The 23,706-nt window shown below is 35.3% G+C and overlaps 1 protein-coding gene and 1 long non-coding RNA gene across 3 annotated transcripts; both read left to right on the forward strand.

Moving 5' to 3' along the window:
- The first annotated feature begins 386 nt into the window (after positions 1 to 386).
- LOC141827351 (polycomb group protein FIE1) lies at positions 387 to 12,063 on the forward strand. The gene is made up of 14 exons (XM_074714573.1): positions 387 to 608; positions 808 to 873; positions 1,290 to 1,412; positions 1,828 to 1,908; positions 1,984 to 2,076; positions 2,188 to 2,263; positions 2,349 to 2,428; positions 2,531 to 2,602; positions 10,804 to 10,863; positions 11,000 to 11,096; positions 11,258 to 11,321; positions 11,441 to 11,500; positions 11,641 to 11,730; positions 11,853 to 12,063. Exons 1-13 carry the CDS (start codon positions 432 to 434, stop codon positions 11,696 to 11,698), a joined length of 1,107 nt encoding a protein of 368 aa, XP_074570674.1. The 5' UTR covers positions 387 to 431; the 3' UTR covers positions 11,699 to 11,730; positions 11,853 to 12,063.
- Positions 12,064 to 16,723: 4,660 nt separating this feature from the next.
- LOC141825906 (uncharacterized) lies at positions 16,724 to 19,231 on the forward strand. 2 transcript variants are annotated; one of them, XR_012601581.1, is made up of 5 exons: positions 16,724 to 16,938; positions 17,019 to 17,125; positions 17,308 to 17,433; positions 17,540 to 17,599; positions 18,975 to 19,231. It is a non-coding gene; the product is annotated as an uncharacterized LOC141825906 (long non-coding RNA). The 2 variants fall into 2 exon arrangements; XR_012601580.1 differs by lacking the exon at positions 18,975 to 19,231 and adding an exon at positions 17,888 to 17,968.
- Positions 19,232 to 23,706: the final 4,475 nt, after the last annotated feature.

Below are 23,706 nucleotides of genomic sequence, written 5' to 3' on the forward strand. Positions count from 1 at the left end.
AATGAGTTTTATGATTAAGGGTTAGTAGACGTTGAATTAATTATAAAGTTGATTTTATGGTTAAAGAGTTAGTGAATTAATGCATATATTTTGAAATTAATGAATATTTTATCATTGAGGGGTTAGTGATTATTTTCAATTATATATTAACTTATACATAGTTTATTTGTTCATTCAGAACAAAAACTCTGCCTCTTTTAAATTTTCTAAAATTTTATTATACTATTTTAGAAAATTTTATAATAATTTTTTTCTCACTTTAATAATGATTCATGATTTAGATATATTTATTTTTGGGACAGAGTTTGTTATTATGAAATAGATTTATTAAAGTGGATAAAAAGGTTCAAATTCCTACAGCGCGTACTGATTTGGGTCGGTTCAGGTTTAAGCTTCGATTGCTGTTGCTTCATCTTTCGGAGAGGGCAGCGATGCCGAAGACCGGACTGGGTTGCGAGCCGGTGGTGGGCTCGCTGACGGCGTCGAGGAAGAGGGAGTATAAGGTCAGCAACCGCGTCCACGAGGGGAAGCGCCCCCTCTACGCCATCGCCTTCAACTTCATCGACGCCCGGTACTACGACGTTTTCGCCACTGTCGGCGGAAATCGGGTTAGATTCCTCCGCCCTGCTCCGACCTAATATTTTCTAAGACAACATTGCTCGCAAACTTGTTCTCCTTTTTTTATTCTGATTTTCTTCCTGTGTGTTTATGTTGTTAGAATGTTTGGTGACAATTTTTTAGTTATTAATCCCTGGAAGCTGGACAGTATCATATTAGCAATGACCAAATGTTGTCACTTTCTTGTAGGTAACTGTGTATCGTTGTCTTGAAGGAGGTATCGTTGCCATATTGCAGGCGTATGTCGATGAAGATGTACGTATCTCTAAGTTTATGTTGAAGATAAACATGTTGACCTAGCTAAGCTAACATATCACAAAAATAATCAGGCGCTTTAGTTAAATGAATTGCAGAACTTTTCTTGTAAGATATTGATAAGTGGAATACTTGATCTCTTAATATTGTTTTCTGGCAAGGAAAAATGTTATATTAGTTAACATATTAGGACCATCAATTGCAGTCATAACAATGAAACAAATTAAGCACGGTGAATTCCAACTAGGAAATTGTGACCTATCTCTAAGCACATCAGCTGGTTATTTTGCAGAGGGATTTACATTGTATGTCCCTTGTTCTGGTTTTTTTTTTCTGACATTAGGAAGCTTCTAATTGATTGCATGAGCCATGACATCTTGTTCTAACAATATGAATGATCTAAACTTCTTGTTCAGAAGGATGAGTCGTTCTATACATTGAGTTGGGCATGTGACACCGATGGCACCCCATTTTTGGTAGCTGGTGGAAGCAATGGAATCATCCGTGTCATCAATTCTGGCACCGAGAAGATACACAAGGTAGAAAAATATCTTTATCTTGACTATTGGAATAAAATAATGAAATGCAAAAGACAGAGTGTTCCCTTTTCATTTTGAAAGTTCCTTTCATTAATAAGACATGTGATGGAAGAATTTTTCATGGTGAACCTATCTGTCAAAGCGAACTCTCTTAACGGAATGCTGATTGTGAGTTGTAATTTCTCATATCATACATCTTACATATTATGTGCGGGATTATACACCTACTAGACTGAGATTTATCTTTATGGTGTCTTCAGTAATAAACCTCTTTGCCAATATAAATTCTCAAAGCCTTTGTGATTTATAGTTTTATATCTTGCACATTTTTATTTTCATGAATATGTAACTTGCAAGTACTTGAATATATCTTTAGACTTGGTTTTGTTGATTGTGGCATGCAAACACTCTGCAGAGTTTTGTTGGTCATGGAGACTCTATTAATGAGATAAGGACCCAAGCATTGAGACCTTCTCTAGTGGTGTCTGCAAGCAAGGTACAGTGACTAAAATTGTCTGTTTTTGTTTCACTCTAGTTAAATCACAGTGATGGGACAGGTAACCATTAACAGGATGAGTCAGTCCGGTTATGGAATTTACATACAGGAATTTGTATACTGATATTTGCTGGAGCCGGTGGTCACAGAAATGAAGTGTTGAGTGTTGTAAGTGCAGCTAAATTATTATTTGTGCTTTGGCACTTTGCATCTAAGATTGCAGTTGGCTGATATAATAAAGAAGAAAAAACACCCAACTATTTTTTTTTCAATATGTAGGACTTCCATCCCTCTGACATATACCGAATAGCTAGTTGTGGTATGGATAATACTGTCAAGATCTGGTCAATGAAAGGTAACCAACATTTTTTTTTCGATCTGATTTTGATTTCTTCTATATTAATTAGTTTCACTTTATCAATATATATTTTTCTTTACAGAGTTCTGGACATATGTTGAGAAATCATTCACTTGGACGGACTTACCATCGAAATTTCCTACCAAATATGTGCAATTTCCTGTAGGTACCAAGCCTCTCTACTACCACCTAAGAGGGTGGCTGGAGTACGATTGATTTTATTTATTTATTCAAAGTGTTTTACTTCAACTCCTGCTGTCTCAGGTGTTTATTGCCTCAGTTCACTCCAACTATGTGGACTGCACAAGGTGGCTTGGTGATTTTGTTCTATCAAAGGTGAGTATTGACATATTGTAATACTTGTATTCTTTGAAACTAGTTGATTCTTTTTGTACTTGAGCTTTTTCTTTGATTCTCGATGTGTCAATTTGCATATTTTTTCACATAGATAAGCCAATTGTTGCCTACCACTTCTTTGGTATATGTCTATCATTGAACTCCGTGCAAGGTATCCTAGGTGTGTGTTATAAGCCAAATCTTCTCCAAACAGTGAAGTACAACTCTAGTATTCTGAAAATGGGTCATACAATGATATGGAAAATGCATAGAAAGATGCTTGATTATGCATATTGTTTTATGACATTCAATGGCCATTATTGTGAATGTGTGTTTGTCCTAACTATTTTGGGTCAGCTATATGCAAAGTTATCCCTCTATTGATCTTTATGCTAGGGTACATCAAGTGTGCTTTACGACCTTCAACTGTAAGTTAGGGTTTGGGGTTTGAGATATTGGGTTTAGGGGTACATCAAATTGTGTTAGTGGCTGATAGGAACCCGTGTCCTATCTCACAGAAAATTGAAGAAAAGAAATAAGAACGGGGATAGATGATCACTTCGAGGGGATCGACCTCCAATAATCAATAGAATTGATTAATCCAAATAAATTGCTTGCCTTCAAGGATTACATAACGTCTCTTTAAATTGACACATAAAGATACCTTTTCAAGAGAAAAAGTCTAATAATTTATCTAAAAGAAAATCTATCTAAAAAATAAAAGAAAATCTAAAAGAAAACTTATCAGAAAAAATAGAATTAAAGATAAAGTTTGAAGGGTTCATTTGAATAAATTCATTAAAAGATTGTATCATTCCTCCGCCCTTCAAAATAACCATGCCCTCAAGGTTGATTAGCAATAAACTCCAGAAATCTTTCTTGAATTGTGTCATATAACTTCCATGTTGCATCATCAATAGATAAGTTGTCCCACTGAATTAATAACTCGACCGTCGCTTGATTGTCTTTCTTCACAAGTCTTCTTTCTAAAATAGTACGAGGTCGAAACTTAATTTCACCATCAGAATTCACCTCAGGGAGATGCTGTTGAAGAGTAAATTTATCACCTAATTTCTTCTTCAACCAAGACACATGAAACACAGGGTGTAATTTAAAATCTTGTGGAAGCTCTAGGCGATAAGCAACAGATCCAATACGCTCCAACACCTTATAAGGGCCATAATATTTTGGTGACAACTTCATAGAGGTTGAAGTACGGATAGAAGCCTGCTTGTATGGTTGAAGTCTTAGAAAAACCCAATCTCTTATTGCAAATTCTCTCTCTGAACGATGCTTGTCTGCCAATTGCTTCATTCTTGCTTGTGCATTGCATAAGTTATTTTTCAAAAGTTGCAATATTTGATCCCTTGCACGTAGGTTTTGGTCTACTTGATGCACGTTTATTGATCTATGTGCATATGAGTTGATCGAGGGTGGTGCACATCCATAAACTGCCTCAAATGGTGTAATTTTAGTAGATGAGTGGTAAGTCGTGTTGTACCACCATTCTACCCATGGAAGCCAACGAATCCATTCCTTTGGTTTATCACCAGTTAAGCAGTGTAAGTAATTCTCTAAGCATCGATTAACCATCTCTGTTTATCCATCCGACTGTGGGTGATAGGATGTACTAAAATTAAGTTTAGTGCCCTACATTTGAAATAATTTCTTCCAAAATCTACTCGTAAATACTGGATCTCTATCAGTGACAATAGATCTTGGTATTCCATGTAGTTTGATTATGTGGTCAACAAATGTTTGAGCAACACGGGCAGCTGTATAAGGATGTGATAACGAACAAAAATGAGCATATTTTGTGAGGTGATCAACGACCACCATGATAATAGTTTGTCCTTGTGATGTTGGTAACCCATCTATGAAATTCATGGAAATGTCTGTTCATATTTGTTCAGGTATGGGGAGGGGTTGAAGAAGACCTGGTCTTGCTATATTTTCTCCTTTGTTTCATTGACATATATCACATTCAGCAACAAAATTCTTGATGTCTCTTTCATTCCCTTCCAATAGAAAGCCCTTGAAATTTGTTTATATGTGCGTAAGAAACCAGAATATCCAGCAACTAGTGAAGAATGAAATTCCTCTAATATCACTTTCTTTTCCATTGAGTTAGTGGGAAGGAAGATTCTGTCTTTATATCGTAAAACTTCTCCATCCCAAGAATAGCGGAGTTTCGATGATGAATTTTGTATTATGCTCTAAATGAGAGCCTGAGCATATGAACTTTCCTTTACCTCTCTTTTTATATTGTCTAAGTTCTTGCAAGTCACTAAAGATATAGCAGCAAATTCCATTTGGTTAGGAAGGCAAGATAAAGCATCAGCTATTGTATTCTCGGTACCCTTCTTATAAATGATTTCATAATTATATCCCAAGAGCCTCTTAAGTTGATCCATGTTAGAGACACGTTGATCTAAGATGAACTTAAGGCTCTTATGATAAGTTCTTATTTGAAAGCGTCGGCCAAGCAGATAGGGTCTCTATTTAATAACAACATGTATGATAGCTAGCATTTCTTTATCATAGATAGACATTTGTTGATGTAGGGGAGATAGTGCCTTGCTGGTAAAAGCTAATGGACGCCTGTCTTGCATAAGAACCGCTCCGATTCCAACTCCGGATGCATCGGCTTCAATGACAAATAGTTTATTGAAATCAGGTAATGCAAGAATGGGTGTTGTCATCATATCCTCCTTTAATTTTTGAAATGCTTCTTGTGCTTCAGGACACCATCTAAATGCATCTTTCTTCAATAAAGTTATTAGTAGAGCACTAATTTTTCTATATTTTTTCACAAATTTACGATAATAACCTGTGAGATCCAGAAAACTACGTAATGCCTTGATATTCTTTGGGATGGGCCATTCCTTCATAACTTGTATTTTGGAGGGATTAGTAGCTACTCCTTTTTGACTTACAATATGACCAAGGTATTCTACCTTAGTTGTCCCAAAGCTGCACTTAGATTTTTTTCACAAAAAGAGAATGCTCATGCAAAAGAGTGAGTACCTTATAAAGGTGGTGCAAATGATCTTCGAATGATGAACTATAAACAAGAATGCCATAAAAGAAAATCAATACAAACTTACGAAGGTAAGACTTGAAAATATCGTTCATCAAACTTTGAAAGGTGGAAGGTGCGTTAGTTAATTCAAATGGCATGACTAAAAATTCATAATGACCATCATGAGTCTGAAAAGCTGTTTTTGGAATATCTGATTGATGGATTCTTATCTGATGGAAGCCTGAGTGAAGATCCAACTTCGAGAAGAACGAGACACCTCCTAATTCATCAAGTAATTCATCAATGATGGGGATGAGATACTTATCTTTCACTGTGATTTTATTGAGTGCACGATAATCCACACACATTCGCCAACTTCCGTCTTTCTTTCTTACCAGCAACACTGGGGAGGAATATGGACTTATACTTGGGCGAACGATACCAGCTTGAAGCATATCCTGTACAATTTTCTCAATTTCCTCCTTCTGAATGTGAGGATAGTGATAAGGCCTAACATTTGCTGGTGCACTCCCTGGTATTAGAAGTATACGATGATCATGTGAACGGGGTGGAGGAAGTCCCTTTGATTTAGCAAATAACTTGGAAAATTTTGAAAGAAGCGTCTCTAATTCTTGGGAATTATGTGTTGTACCTTTAGGTTCCTTCTTGACAGAGAGTTGCATGAGAAATATGGAGCAATCTTTCTTTAACAACTGCTCTATTTGATGGCTACTGATTGATGTGATTTTATCTTGTTTCTTGCCCTTGATGCAAACTTCTTTTTCTTGATCTTGGAAGCGTATTGTTAACTGAGTGAAATTCCATATTATGTCTCCTAATGTCTTCAACCATTGTGCTCCAAGTACGATGTCACATCCATCAAGTGGTAGAAGAAAGAGCTTTGTGGATAATTCATAATTAGGCAAGAAAATTTTAACATTATCACACTTACCTGTACTTGTAAGTGATCTTCCATCTGCCACCTTGACATCAAATGTAGATGCTTACTCGACCTTCTGTTTAAGCCTTCTTGCCAAGGTTGAGTCTAGAAAATTATTGGTGCTTCCTGAATCTATAAGTATCGTCACTGATTGTTTTTTTTAATGAATCCCTTCTAGAAAATTATTTACCTTCATCGTTTGTGGAGTTTGAAGCCCTTCTAAGGCATGAACTAATATGGCCATAGAGTCATCTTGTACTTCATTGATGTCTTCTTGCGTTTCACCTTCATCATCTTCTTCCTCAGATATTGGTTCAATCATCAATATTCTCTTCTGTTTACATTGATGATCACGATGTCATTTTTCATCACAATGCCAACAAAGTCCTTTTGCCATTTGTTTCTTGATTTCTTCTTTTGTTAGTTTGCGAGTTGTTGATAATCGAGGTGTGTTTTCACGAATTACTTTGTTATTTCTTCTTCCTTCCTCATTTATCTTTTCTTCTTGTAGTTGTGCAAAAGATAAGGCAGCTTTCATGGTGCGGGGTTGATTCATTTTCACTTCTCGTCGTATGTCAGGGCGAAATCCTTCAATAAATGCCTAATAATTGCTTTTCGGATCAATCACAAGTTCGATTAGAGAGTCGCTTGAATCGTCCTTGGTATTCCAATACGGTTGTAGTTTGGCGAATTTTGGCCAACTCTCCATCAATATTCTCATACTTGGAGGGACCAAACCGATTGAGGAGTTCTTCTTTAAAATTTTTCCATGTTGGAGTTCCATGGCATGCCTTAAGCCAGTCATACTATTGGATGATGTCGCCTTCAAGATTTATAGATGCTAATTCTACCTTTGCATAATCTGAGGTGTTATGGAAGCGAAATTTTTTTTCATCCCTTGAAATCCATCCAATCATATCGTCATTATCCCAACGGGGAAATTCCACCTTCATACGTGGGAGGTTGTGCTCTTGATCTTCGTATGAGTTAGCTTTGCGGTTGTATTGTTGTCGTTGAGATTGTTGATTTGCCCTCCTTTTGATTGGATTGCTTGAGTTGGATTCCTCTATACGATCCTTCAATTCTTGTACTATTGTGACCAAGGATGCTATAGTTTTCTCTAGTTTATCCATCCGTGTCTTGTGCTTGGCTTCAAATTTATAGCCCATTTGTTGTCGGGTTGAGCTCCTCCAGTCGTCATATCAGAGTGGATCTTTTTCTCTTGAAGTTGAGTTAAGATCATGCACCCTGATACCAAGTTGATAGGAACCCATGTCCTATCTCACGGAAAATCGAAGAAAAGAAATAAGAACGGAGATAGATGACCACTTCGAGGGGTCGACATAAGACTATTTGTCTAAAATGAACATTTCTTAAAGTTTACATAAAGGTTTTCCTCTTTCAAGACTTTAAAGATAAGATATAGATGCACTATATGTTTGTCTTGAATATTATCAAAATAGACAACAAGAAATTTATCAATCAAAGATTAAAAAATATAATTTTTTTGTCTTATAAAAAGTGATAGGAGCGTTAAAAAAATTGAAGTATATAATTGTCCATTCATATAATTTTTATCTTATTTTGAAAATCATCTTCCATTCATTCATTTATCATGGGTCTTATTTAGATTTGATGATAATCCTCCTTAGAAAATATAGAAATGTCATAAAGTTGATCAAGTAAATCATCAGGTCGTAGAACAAGAAGTGATATTTGATATTTATCTTGTTTATAGCTCTATTAACCATACACATCTGAAAAGAGTCATCTTTGAAACAAGAAGTTGGGAAAGGGTGATAGAAAAAAATTAAGGAGACCATCATGATCGAAATCTAACTTGGGTTCATACTTGAAAGGTCAACGATAAAAGCTATATATCTTCTTAGAAAACTGATTGAAAAGTATCAAGGAAAGAAGCAAGATTTGTACATGGTATTCATTGATTTAGAAAAACTTATGACAAAGTTTCGAGAGCAATTATATGAAGAATTCTAGAAAGATCTGTGATAGCGTATATTAACAATTAAAGATATGTGTGATGATGTAATGACAAGAATGAAGATTTAAGGCGATTAACTGAAGCATTTCCTATAAATATAGGATTACATCTAGGATTAACTCTAAGTCCATTACTTTTTTACATTAGTCATAGATGAACTCACTGGACAGATCCAAGACACGTTACCATAGTGTATGTTATTTGTAGATGATATTGTTTTAGTTGATGAGGCACGTAAAAAAGTAAATGCTAAGCTCGAATTTGACGGGAACTCTTGGACGTAAAAAGTTTTAGGCTTAGTATAGTAAAGATAGAATATACGAAATTTAAGTTTAGTAGTATTAGATGTAGCAAGTCAATTGTTAAGCTAGCAAATGATGAGAGACATTTAAGTATTTATAGTCTTTTTTGCAAAAGAATGGAGGGGTTGATAGAGATGCTTTACATAGGATACTGGTAGGATGGTTAGAATGGAAGAAGACGTCTAGTGTTCTTGGCGATCGTAAGGTACCTCTAAAGTTGAAAGGAAAATTTTATAAAATGATAGTTAGATCTAGTATGTTATATGGATCTAAATGGTAGATTATGAAGCGAACACATGAGAAAATGATGAGAGTCACAGAGATTAGGATGCTAAAGTGAATATGCGAACATAAGAGAATGAATAAGATAAGAAATGAGAGCATTAGAGAGAAAGTTGGATTATGCTATTGAGGGAAAACTCCAAGAGATGTTTACATAGTATAGACATGTACTCACGCACCCAATAAATGCTCCAGTTTGGCGATATGAGACCATGACAAATACATACATTAATAGAGGAAGATGAAGATCAAAATACAAACATTAATAAAGGAAGATGGAGACCAAAGAAGATTTGCTTAATAACGATAAACTATGATAAAATTCATTTAAATATAGATGAGGATAAAGTAGTGGATTGAGCCCAATGACATAAAAGGATCCATATAATCGACTTCACTTAATGGGATAAAGGCTTGATTATTATTGTTATATTTGTCTACATAGATAATTTATAATGATGTCATCTCTTCCAACCAAAGTTTCATAAAATAGATACAAGTGGTATGTGGTCAACCTACTACATATCACATATATGGTAGAACCAACTGTAAACAACCAAAGTGAAAAAGCTTTTGTATTAATAAATATGACTAATAAAAATATAGTGAAATATATTAAGCAACACATTTTATTCATATTCAACATAGAAAAATTATATCATCATCTAACATAAAGTAGTTGAAATATAAAAATCAATATTGATCTAATTTGGAGAATGAATGATATATCTAATGTTTTTCATTTTAGGGTTTCGATTGGTTCAATTTGAAACCATTGAAATGAGCCAAATATATTTTTTTTCAATTGCATGTGGGTTGCATATGTCAACATTTCTCTCCTTTTAGAGTCATTGTCAGACCTTTTTACTTTGTTTGTTGTGGCGTTTTCTTGCTCTTTTTGAGGAAATGACTAGAAACTCAATCTTCTCTGTTCTCTAAGTAGATATTAGAACATTATTCACATTTTTGACAATGCTTTTACCAATTAGTCTATAAATTGGAACTTCAAAAGATAGATTTGCCAGTATCAATCTTTCAGTATCTTCTTAATCTCAAGTACCTATAAGAAGTTTATGTGGTTTCTTTATGAGATCGTCCAGTAATATTATCAAATTATACACAATCTCTTGATATTAACTCGATTCATACTAATTTCTTTCTTTTTCTTTGCAATTCTTTGCAATTTGTTACTTCATCTCTGCTCAGAAACTTCTTAATCTTGTGAGATCTTTAGTTTGAGGTGGAGTTAACTATTATTATATTGACTCTGATGAAAAAATCAACTCAGTCAAAGTTTGTTGGAAGCATTGCATCAAAGTCTATAAGTTGCTGCCTAGTATGCATTTACATCATCTTCATGGAGGTCTCATCCATTTCATTTGTAGGGTTTGTTCTATTTTGTGTAGCAAACTGAACATCAATCAGCACCTATGCTTCATCTTGAATGTGTCATAGTAAATAAGTTTAGTATCACATTCCATAGATATTTCATCATGTTAGGTTTAGTATTATGTCAGAGTCTTGTATATGGGTATAATAATTATCATTTAATTGATGCAATACAATATTATCTCTTTCAATTCAAGCTATACTGATAATTGACGAAAGCAAAGCAGCTTTGATGCCTTGTGGTATTGCTTGTATTTGCTGCAGAGTGTTGACAATGAAATTGTTTTGTGGGAGCCGAAAACCAAGGAACAAAGTCCTGGAGAGGTAAGATTTTGTACTCTTGCTTTTTGGTATGTAGGCAATTGACATTGTAAGTGTATTATAGTTATTTTCCTGAAGTAATAAGTGGTCTTATTTACTGTAATTGTACATGGTTATTGTATTCTGATGTACTGGTCAGGGTGCTGTTGACATTCTTCAGAAATATCCAGTTCCTGAATGTGATATCTGGTTTATCAAGTTTTCATGTGATTTTCACTATAATGCTGCTGCAATTGGTAAACAATATCTCTGCTTGGTATCATGCAAATAGTAGCTTGATTCATATTTTAAGACTAAACTTTTTATAATGTCAGTAATATGACAGCATCAGCATATTGCTGTTATTTTCTCTGGTGCATTTAAAATGTTGATCTACTTCCATCTCTTGCTGTGGTAGGGAACAGGGAAGGAAAGATTTTTGTTTGGGAGCTTCAGTCGAGCCCACCTGTCCTAATTGCAAGGTCTCTCTGCTCATACTTGATTTTATGTTGTCATAAATATTGGGATTTTATTTTATTTTCAAATTATATATATCCATGATAGTCTCTTCCCTTACTTGGACACTAATGATCTATTGTAGGTTATCTCATGCACAATGCAAGTCTCCAATAAGGCAGACAGCAATGTCATTTGATGGAAGGTGCCATCTGAATTAGATCTCATTGCTTTACTTTTCAATAAGCTCTACTCTCATAAGAACCCTTATCCAATTTTAGATTCATCATTGTTTCTCTTGAATTGCTAAGATGATGAAGAAACTGTCATATTTTGCTGCTGCAGCACTATACTTAGCTGCTGCGAGGATGGTTCCATATGGCGTTGGGATATGGTGTCATGAAGATGACGTTTTGCAGCTGTTTGATCTTTTAGGTATGCACGTTGTCTTTACCAAATTCAAAATCTACCATTTTCAATCATTCTTCAATTTTGTAATATTCGTCAGTAGTTCATATCTATTTTTCTTTCTGTACCTTGACTGCATGGATGGGCAGCCTGACCTCGGATCACAGGGCTTCTCTCCATGATCCATTATCTTCTTCGCATGTATCAAAGAGGACCTAGTTCCATAGTTCTACGGTAAAATGTATCAGGTTGCTGGAAACCATGTCTTCTCGCGCCTAATTTTCTCTCATCTTGTTGACATTGTTGCGTGTTATTGTAATTTAAATGCACATTATAAATTCTATTTGGTTTTTTCCATGATGTTAAACGCGTTTGTCTAATGCAAGAAAAATTTGTGTTTGCCAACGCATATTTCACATTTTATGGCAACGCTTTAAATACCAGCAAAAAGAATTGCTGATGCTAGGCTAAATGCAAGCATCACTAAATGGCTGGTTCGGCTTAAAAAATGTTGGCAATGAAAGCAAAAAATTGTAAACGTCATACTGTATAATGTAAGATCCGCTCATGTGGAGTTTGAACTTGGATCCTCACAAGGTTGCTAGATTTTTTAAATCATGATGTGTGGGTTTTTTAGTGCTTGTGTGTGATTCTGATATATTCTTCATGTGTAGTGAATTAAAGTTCAGCTCAGTCAATCTCTTCTCTATGCAACCTTAACTGTTTTACATAACTTTGTCTGAATATTGACTTGAATGTTTGTGATTCAGACATCTTCAAAACCTTGAACTCCCTTCTTTAGAACTTGGATTCGCCTTGACTTTTCACTGCCATAATATTCTGCTTCAGTCAAATCTGATGTGGAAGCTTCATAATATTCTGCTTTAATCAAATCTCATGCTTCTTTTGCTGGTTCACAAGCCATACATCTTGTGAAAGCTTACTTCATCAGACAGCAAATTGAAGACACAAAAAGTGCCTTGTATTTATTGCCTGTTTTTTCTTTGGTGTTTTGCTTGATCTGAGCAAGCTGTATGTTCTAGCAGAGATGTTTGTGCTTTCACAACATTAGACAGCGAAACCCCTGAGATAAGCCTTCATTCTCGTGCCCATGCTGTATATATACAATTCTGGAATGTTGATTACGGAGTTAAGTGTCGTTTGTGCTTTCTTATTATTATTATTTTTTGGTGATCGATGAAAAATTTTTGTAAGACTGAATCGATTACCTCCAAAATTAGATTAGTCGATTTGAAAAATTAAATTCCTAGATTATTAAAAAATAAAAATAAAATAAAATAAAATAAAATAAACACGAGTATAAATGTTATGGGTAAAAATTGAAACATATTTGTCGTGTGCTTCAATATTTAAAAATATCAAATTAGCGTTTTATCCTATTTTTATTTTAAAAATACCCTTATTCTTATTATAGCAATTTTATTCAAAATTATTATAATATGTGTATTATTTTATGCAACACTGTTACCAGTATAGTAATTTGACAAAAATTACAAAGTTGTCAACACTATTATACGTTGAAATAGTTTCGAAACTGAGTTGATATAATAATATTTTGTGTAATCATTTTGATTTAATAGAAGTAATTTTATTTTACGTTGTTGTAATTTTGATTAAAATTCTTAAAATAATATTTAAATGAGAATATTTTGAATAAATGATACGGGATACTAGTAGTTTTGATATTTTTAAAAACTGAGTTTCACATTTTGACGATGACAATAATAAGGGATGTCATTTTTGCCCAAAAGTATAGCATAAGAAAAATTAAGAATCTACCTCCTATTTATGAATTTAAATAAGAAAACAGCGGCTAATTTTATCAAATAAAATATGATTTGATAATTGAAAAGCTTATGAGGCAGTGTAGATAAGCGAGCATATGATTTGAAATGTTACAGCCAACCAAGACTAACTGTGAGATTTCAATAAACCAAGACCCCCTTTCGTTGTGCAAGGATAGAAGATCAATCTTTTGAATCATCCCTAAACCAAATTCAACCTAAACCCATCGTTACTCGGTGGTAGATTTTGCAACTTAATATTGCTGAATGAATTTGTACACAGGCATCATGCACTCTTTTTGATAAGGGCAGTATAAGTACGAGGCATTGTTTATAATTTCAAAGATGTTTTTTATGCAAGGAGGAACAATAGATGGATAAAGTTAAATAGGAATTATCATGTTAAATAAGGTAGAGAAGATTGATTCTAATTCAAGTCTACACGGAATTATTCAAATTTCTCTTTTAAACTATAATTATTATTATCTTTTATTTTATTTAGAATAAGAGGTAATTATTAGAATTAATCTTTTTAATTATTTAGAAGACACATAATGAATGCTTAGCCTTTTGACAAGAAAGCAATGAGTCAATTATGAATTAATTCTTTATGAATTAATGTAGACTTAGCTGGGGAGGGATGTAACATATTTGATAATTTTTAAAATTTTTTTGGTGCAATCGATCAAGTTAGATTTTATTATTTAATTAATATAAGAGAGCATTATATTTAAGTGTTAAGATAGGGTTATTGACATGGCGAAGCCACATTAATGCCAACCCGGATTGTAGCCTTAGGGTTTGACGACGTTGAGAAGGCGACAAGCTCACATTTATGACAAGAGAAAGGAAAAACTTGAACATAAATGATCCTAAAAAATTTGGTCTTCAAAAAAGTTAGAAAAAATCTTGCCAAGGTTTTTTCAAATTTGGAAATGTCATTTTTACTTTAAAAATTTAAAAAAAAATAATTTCATTAACAAAAATAATTTTAGAGTTAATTTATTTTTCTGTGTTTGAAAAAAAATCAAGAACTTACAAATTAAGGAATTCAAAATTCATTTTTTTATTTTAAAAAAAATTTAAAATTGATTTAAAAGATTTTGAAAAAGTTTTGTCAAAGTCAACATATTAATGTAAAGATCCGAAAAAATCAGATTTGGTCAAAATATTTCTATCAACTTTTTTAAAATTAAAAATTAAATTTCATTAAAAAAAATTAAAAATCTATTTAAAAAATTTTGAAAATTTTTATATAAGTCAAAAATAGAGATTTGAGATTGTACAAAAATTTTCAACTATACATTCGTTCGGTAAGTCCAAAAATAAATTGAAATGATAACAAGAAAACAATGTTAGTTAAGTAAAAAGACAAAAAATATTAGTCAATACATGTAACACCCCGATTATTTCTCCCTATTTTAGGAATATTAATAGATTTAAAATTATAATAAAAGATTCTTTAGTTAAATGATAGAAGGGGAGTTTGATGAAATAAAATAGGTGAAAAGATTCGTCTTTGCAAGACGAATCCAACGAAATTTGTTTGGGTCAATTTGGAGGTCGTTTGATGGCCGAACCAAGCGAACCAAAATTTAATCTGGTTCGATTTGAGAAATTAGATCCGGTTTAATCGGGATTTCTTAACCCCGAAGTTAGGAGTACTGTGCACTCCTATTTATAAAAAGTTTTTTTTTTTTTTCTTTTCTCTCGGCCGTTTCTCCCCTCCGCGCGACTCGCGCCCACGAGCCGCGTCCGCCGCGCGTCCGCCGCCGCCCGCTTCCGCCGGCGGAAACCTCGGAACGGACCGAGGAGAAAGCTATAAGAGGAGCCGCGACCCAACCCTAGCGACCACTCCTCCTTTCCCTCTGCTCGCGTCCGCCGCGTGAAGACCACCTTCACTGCCGCCGGGACGCCGGAGAGGAGTCGCTTCCTCTGCTCACTGCCGGCGCCTCTGCCCTCCTCGCTGCCAACCGCCTCTGCCGCCGACGCCGCCTCCGATCGCCACCCCTGTTCCACGCCGCGTCTGCCCTGTTCGCGTGGAGAAGACGAAGCCGCCGCTCTCCTTTGCGCAGATGCTGCCACTGCCGGTCTTCCCTGCTTTCCTCAGCCTCCCGCCGAGCAGCCGACGCCCTGATTAGTATCCCCTGCCCTGTTCGGTCTGGTGCACGCGAAGAAGAAGAAGACGCGAGGAAGAAGAAGGGATTAATCGGGTAAGTTAATTTAGGGGTTTTAATTAGATTAATTAATTGAAGTTAGTTTGATTAATTAAGAGTTGGTTGATTAAACTAGTTTAATTAAACTGATTAATCTGGTTTAAATGATTAGTATATATTGAAGGGGTTTGGTTAAATCATGGATTAATAAATAACTAATGGATAATTAAGGGAAGGATTAGATAGGGTTAATGATTTCGGTTGAAGTGTAGTTATGACTTTTCTGGGTCGGGGGAAGAAGACAAGCAGGTTAATGAATTTTAATTATTTGATTAATTAGGTAAGGTTAGTTTAATTAATTAAGTTAATTACTTTGATTGTTAATCAATTAAGTGGGTGATTAACCTGTTAGTTCAATTAAGTAATTGGTAATTAGATTTATAAATTAGTTTAAGTGATTAATTAATGAATTGATAGTTAATCTAGTTTAGTTAGACGGGTAATCAGTTTAATTACATCTTAATTAGTTTGATAAGTAGGTAATTGTTAAGTTAGAGAATTGATTTGTTAATTAATGTGAGATTTAATTAATTGATAGTTAATCAGATTATTAATTAAGTTAATTGGATTATTAATTAAGTTAATTGGGTAAGTTCGATTAATTAAGATCCTTAGATGATTAGTTTAGGGTTTATTAATTGGTTAATTAATTCGGGCTGATTTGATTAAATAAATAATATTTGAGTAAGAGGATTAATTTAGTTTAATTAGAGTAATGAGAAGTGATTGGGCTTAGGGTTAACTCTTGACCCGGTTAAATAATTAGATTAGATTAAAGATTTTAGTTAAGTTGTAGTTATGATTTTCCTAGGTCGTGCGAAGAAGGCGCTAATACCAAAACTTTAAGGGTTTAATTATAGAATATAATTAAACTTAATAAGGTTTTAGGTTAATGGGTTATATGGGCTATTGGATCTTCATCATCCTCAACCCACAACCCGTTAAGAAGCGGTATAAACCTATTTTGCGATTTACGCTTCTCCCCATCGCGACAAAAGCCTCTGCTCCCTTCGGCCGTTCCTCTGTTCCTTCTATTCACCGTCGACGCCACTCAATCAAGCTCTCCACCACCGGTGTCGAACGCAAGGGAAACTCCGGTGACCAGATCTGAACCATTGGAGATCGTTGCTCGCCGGGAGGAGTTCGGATCGGGGCATAAGGATAGCTGGGGCAACGATTTCATTGGCTGCAATCGGAAGGGAAGAAGCCGATAGGTAAGGGGGTTGAGCTAGCATTTTGTTGTGCTTGGTCTCCTCTTCATTTGTTGTTTTCTTTATTCCGCCTCGTGTGCCAGCCGCCGAAGGAAGCCTTACGAGCTCAGTCGTTCAAGGTTTCGGTTCAAGGTGCCATCTCTTCTTCCTCAAACCGTCGATCAGAGGGATTTTAGGGTTTTGGAGTTAGGTAAGCCTTAGATCTGATTAAAGTATTTCTTGATCGGGATTGATTCTTAAGGATGATTCGGATTTTGTGGATTTGGATGTTGAAATGCTCTGTTCGAGTTTTGATGTTATTATAGGTCTAGTTCTTGATTTTTTTTTTTGGAGATTTTTCTATTGATCTGTTCATGGTTGGAATCTTTTTAGGCTACTGGTGATTTCTCCTCTCCTTATATTGTTGATGCGATCCGATCCGGTGGGGAGCTGGCTTGGGTGGCGGCAACAAGTTGAAACTGAGGAAAGGAACAGATCTACGGAAAAGACTGATCCGAGGTGAGTTGTTGAAGTTAAGGCTTGGTCGATTGGGTTGATTAAGCTATACAACTCAGTTGTTGAATCTGATTAGATTAATCAAGGGTCTCTGTTGGGATTTTGGCAGTAAGGTGAAGAAGAGAAATTAGAGTTTGATTGTAGGGTACAATCGGATCTAATCTTGGAGGTAAATTCTTGAACCTAATTTAGTTTAATGCGTGATCAGTTGTTCATTGGTGTTGATACTGGTGATTGTTGTTTCATTACTGTTGGATGTTGAATCTAAGTTTGTTAATATGTTTAAGTGTGACCTAATTATCAATGGATTGTAATTGTTGGAGAGATCTAGATGATACCTTTGTTGGAGGTTTGTTGGTTAGATTTAACTTTGATTAGTGGATGGTTTGGATTAAACTATGGAATTTAATTACTGTAATTTGATACGGTAGTAAGTGTGTATTGTCGTTTATTGTAGGATCTTGATTTGATTGGTCCTATTACACGGAGTCTGGATATTTTTCTGGGGGTTCTAGTAGCGACGATCGTTTAATCAGGTGGATACTCTGTACTTGGTCAATACAGGAGTTCTTTTTCTGTGCATGTATTGTTGCTATTCTACCTATTCTGTTGATATCCATGCTTTATAGATAGTATTTAGTTGATACTCTTGATGATCATTGCTTGATACCTGTTGTTTAATCTTATGATGATCTATTTGATATCATGCTGATATCCTTGTTTTCAGTGGAATTTATTCAGTTAGTACTCATCTGATTCGTTGTTTATTACTTGTTGTATGATCTATCCATGGTTAGAATACTATTAGCTATGGTATCATTGACCTATGTTGACCCCTACTGATTCCTGTTGAGCATGCTAATTGATTTTAGCTATTACATGTTGGGATGATCATCATACATCCATAACTAGTTATAGGAATTGTTGTTGTTGGCTCTTACCAGATACCGTGTTGTGCTGTCACATGGATAAGAGGTTGCACTATAGTTGGGTGCGACCAGGACTGGCTACATTGCCCTCCTGCTACACTGCCACTCCCCACTTATTTTTAGTGGTCAGTTGTTGGAGTTTGCACAGTATGTCCTATTGTGCGCCCCATTTCATTGTCGAGAGGAGTGACTGGGGACGATGAGTGTAGACAGTGACTAGTATTTTGATTGCGATGGTTGATGCATATTACATGCATTTGTTGGTAGGTTATTACATAGCTTACTTTATTCATATGCTTGTGGATTGTTGCACTTATTTGCTATGATTGTTGCACTTGTATGACATTACATACATGCTTACATGTACCTGATATCTATACGTGTTGCACAGTTTGATCTTTTCGTATCGTCCCAGTTGATATACTATGTTTGATTACTTTACATGATATCTCGTTGATACCTGCTACCATGTATATTTTATTCTTCTATACATGTTTATCCTGGTTACTATGTCCTTATTATTCTTTCTGATATCTCTATATGCACTATTTCCTGTACCCACTGAGCATCAATGCTCACTACCCAGACCCTGGGGTTACTTTATTTTCTCCCCAGGTAGCAGATAGGTTACTTGGAGCTTGGAGATCCGGCAGACTGCATCCATCTCACTTCAGGAGATTTTCTTTAGTATGGTTGGTTTATTCGGAGTTTATTTGCATTCGATATGGTTGTATGGATTTTATTCATGGTCTTGGAGTGTATTCGTGGATTCCGGATTTGTTTTGGTGGATGTATGTTTTGTTTGGTTGCATTTCCGCTTAGTCTGTGTTTTCTTTTGTCACATATTTGTTGAACAATGCATGTGATAGTTGTTGTGTTGTTGGGATGTATACTAAAAGCCTAGCTTTTTGTATAAACATCTATCTTGAAATAATATGAAATAAGAATCACATTGGTCAAATGTCTGCATTTTATATAATGCAATTTTCCACTTAATTTATATTGTAGATAACATGGTGTGTGGTGTCACACACAGAAGATCATGTTATCAGTTCCTTATAAATTATAAATAGTAGCTCACAACCAAGATGGATAGGGACAAACCATTGGAGTGGTTGTAGTGTAATTGATATTAGTTTATCTTGACTATTAAATTACACTAGTACACTTTGTGTGTATTGAGCAAGACCGTTTGAGGTCGTTCGATTTATACTGACTATATAATCGAACTAGACCTCAGTTATTATGGATGTGCATGCTCTTAATCCCGATATAATAGCAAGCACATATACTTAGTATGTATTTCTTTGATTCATCAAAGGGTGAGATTTATCTCGTTAAATCAAAAGGCCCGATGAGTTGGGAGATAATGCTATATATATGGTGTGTTGTTGATTATAGAAGGAAACTGTGTCCTAATAATTAGGCTGATGATGTCCCCTTGAGGAGCTCATAAGGATTATCATGTAAATCCTGCAGGTGGACTTAGTTCCGCATGATAATAAGGTTGACTGGTACTACTCTTGGATTCAGAAGTTAATTAATTGAGTTGTCAGTAATTCAATTAATTGACGGACATACGATATCTTAAACACAGGAAGATTAATGCACTCATAATAAGAAGGAGCCCATATTATAATATTAGATTGGTGTGGTAATTCAATAATAACCCTTTAGTGGTATGAGTTATTATTGATGGACTTGAGTTGGGTGTTCATGGAGAACACAGAAAGCTCAAGCCCATCAGGAGGTCAAAACCAATTCCTCCTCTAGGTCCCTATTGTAGCCTCTGGATAAAGCCTCGTATCCACCTAAGAGAATTCTGTAAGAATTTTGGTTAGGAAATTCTTTTAATAATTTCTAAAATTTTGTTAAAAATTTCTGAAATTCAATTAAGAATTTTTCTATGAAAAATTCTGTTAAGAATTTTCATTATGAAATTCTGTTAAGAATTCTATTTCTTCTAAATCGTAAATAAAATTTTGATATGATTTTTTCATAGAAATTTTGTTAAGAAAATAACAAAACTTAATAAAGAAATTTTGTTAAGAAATTAACAAAATTTTATTAAGAGATTTTGTAAAGATAAGAACAAAATTAAGATAAGAGAATTTTTTAAGAAAACTAACAAATCTTATCCACAGATTTTGTTAGATTTTTTCTAACTAAATCTTATTAAGATAAGTTAGTTAGTTTCTTTCTAAATTTTCTTAGATGGATAAGCTATAAAAAGGGAGGATTGGGAGAGGCTAGATATACAATTATTATTCTTCTAAAACCTCCTTCTAGGGCCGGCCACAACAATCCCTCCTTTCCCCTTGTGGTCGACCACTCTTCCTTGAGATTCTTCTTCTACTTGATGCAAGGACCGGCCACAACTTCTTTGACCTTCCCTTCTTGTGCTAGGGTCGACGCCCAAGCACACATCTTCTCCTTTCCTTGCTAGGGCCGGCGCCCAAGTGAAGAGGAAGAAGAAGGAGAAGAGAAAGAGGAAGATGAAGATGAAAGGGAGTTCTCTTTTCCTCCTTGGCCGACTCCCCTTTAGTCTCTTCCTTCTCCTATCTTTAGGTGCCGCCACCTTGAAAGGATTCTTTCCTTTGATAGGGCCAGCTCCCAAAGAAGAGAGGAGAGAATAGGAAGAGAAAGAAGAAGAGGAAGAGGAAGAAGAAGAAAGCTTTTCCCTTGAGTTCTTGCCATCAGATTGGAAGAAATGATTAGAAGGAATTAGGTGGAGTCATCTTGGTAGATCGTTGCCCACACAACATCCAAGAAGAGGAGAGGAATACAATAGAAGATCAAGAGGTCTTCGGGTATGTACAATCATCTACACAACTTACAAAGAAGAAAGGTACAACTACTTCATTCCGCTGTATAGTTATTTTTATTTTTCTTTGTATGGATCCTAAATACCAAACACAAGAACCCAATGATCTTAAAGCATCGATCAAGCACCTAGTTGATCAAATATGAGGGCTACTTGATAAGATTCCGTTTCTAAAAAATTTTTGTCCGACAAAAATTCAACGGAACAGAATTCCAAGGCTCCCATCAGCTGCATCATGCATATGCACATCATGTGCATGATATATATGTATTGGACCGCACTTATACTGTATTTTAGTTGGTTACCTAATTGATTCTTGATTGTGGCATTATGGGTGACATGTCATTCATATGGTGCATTACATAAGATCCATGTTAGTTGCTTATTACCTGCAGATATATTGTTGATACCTTGTTGACTTCTGGTATGTATTTGAACTCTTGCTATTTACTTCGTTCATGCACTGTCTTTCCAGATATCAAGTAGGAGTTTACAGATAATGCCAGAGATCTACCAGCTACGCCATCTCACAGCAAGGATTTCTATGTTGTGTGTGTGGTTGTGATACGGTATATTTGTGTGGTTCATTTACTTTTCGCAGTTTCAGACTTTCGATTTCGTATTGATGGTACTAGTGGATTTTATTGGGTTTATGTTTTCGCTCGCAGAGTTTTGGAGTTTATGCATACTTATCGAGTTTATTGTCGATGCATTGTGCAGGACTTTATTTCTTTTAGTATGCTTGTGTGTAGGATGTGTTAGTGGCCATGTGGATCACCATTACTTTCGTTTACATGTATAGATCCATATTTTGTAGTATGGATAGGTCGTGTGGGCCTTATTATATATTTGTATTCAAGGAATTGTCAGGGATACTGGGGAGGTGCTGTCAAAATTTTTCGGACGACTATCTCCCTGGTCGTGACAAAAAGGATTTTAGGTTTGAGTCCAAGCAAGATGCCTATATAATATAAAAAAGAAAAATTAGGCTTCTAAGGATTTTGGGATCGAATAGGAGCGCTAAAGGGGGGTGAATAGCGCTATTTTACATTTTCACTCTTTACAAAAAATTTGTGTAAATTAGAATGTGTAGCGAAAAATAACAAGACTGTGTTAGTGCAGGAAGCACTAGCAGGTCAAACCTAAGTTTTGATTATGGAACTAGAATCAAGTTAAGTATGTGGTTTGGCTAACCAGGTTGAAATGAGTTTACAGAGAACAGGTAAAGTCCTAGTGTGGATAGAAGGACTAAGTCATACAAGATAGTAGTCACGGAAAGGTTGTGTCGGATCTCGACATTCTCGTCACTTGGGTAGCAATGATGTATTGCTAGATGCCGCTCATTGCTTATGTCTCTAAAATGGTTTTAGAGACATTGCCAACGTTACGAGAACCTATTGGGTCACACACTTAGAACATGTGATTTGGAGATGGTTCATGTGATGAATCATTAAGCTATTGGGTTGAGACTAATGTAGATTAGACTCATTGAGTGGGACTCAAAGGAAGACTCATTGAGTTGGACTCAAAATGATTCGGATTACAGTGATTGACACTAGTGCTAGTGGGAGTGTTAAAATTAGCCCTTAGTGTCAATTCGGATTGAGTTAGACTCGAGTTGGACTCAAGTCAACTCAGATTGTGTGAGACTCGAGTTGGACTCAAGTCACACAAGCCAAATTCAAATTTGATTAAAAGGTTATCATGCATGAGATGCATGATCATTAAAAAGCTGCATGATCTTCCTTAAAAGAAGAGAAAGATTATCATGCATGAGATGCATGATCTTCATTAAAAGAGGAGAAAGATCTTCATGCATGAGATGCATGGGAATTAATAAAGTATTAATTTCGTGGATCACTAAAAGACAAGAAAACCCTTCATCCTTCATATCTCATGGTGGGATATAAAAAGGGGTGAGAGGCTCTTGATGAAGGGGTTGTTGGATGCTCTTGCTCTCCCTCTTCTTCTCTTCTTCTTCTCTTGGCCGAATCCTCCTTTGTGGCTAGCACCACAGTTGGGTTCTTCTCCATATCAGTGTTCGTGTGGATACCGTGGAGGCGCGAACACACTGATCGTGCTGAGATCCGTGAACCTTTGAAGGCAAGAGTTGCTGTCGGGATTGCGAAGGGCTCGCATCAAAGGTAAACTCGATTCTAGTAGGTAGAATCATCAAACAAGTATTTTTTTCGCATGGATCTTCTGGAGGGATCCTGTTTTCCGCTGCGTTATATGCGGTTTAATCGGTTTTTCGCACATATAGATCCCTACATAATGATGTTCAAACGGTCAACTGATGAAACAACTGTCAGAAGATTCAATAATAGATAGATGGATTTAGATTACTTGAGGTGATTAGGGAGCCTCAAACAATCAATTGATGATACAATCACCAAAGAAAATGCTTACGATCTAAGGGAACAAATAACAAGTTGATTATTTTGTGCTATCAGTCGACTGATGACACAATCACTAGAAGAACTTATTGTGATCCAAATGAAACAACCATGGAACAGTGTGTTG

This window comes from Curcuma longa, chromosome 4 (genome assembly GCF_044706935.1).
Source record: "Curcuma longa cultivar G26 ecotype Majalengka, Jawa Barat chromosome 4, ITB_CL_G26_1.1, whole genome shotgun sequence".
NCBI classification, from domain to species: Eukaryota; Viridiplantae; Streptophyta; class Magnoliopsida; order Zingiberales; family Zingiberaceae; genus Curcuma; species Curcuma longa.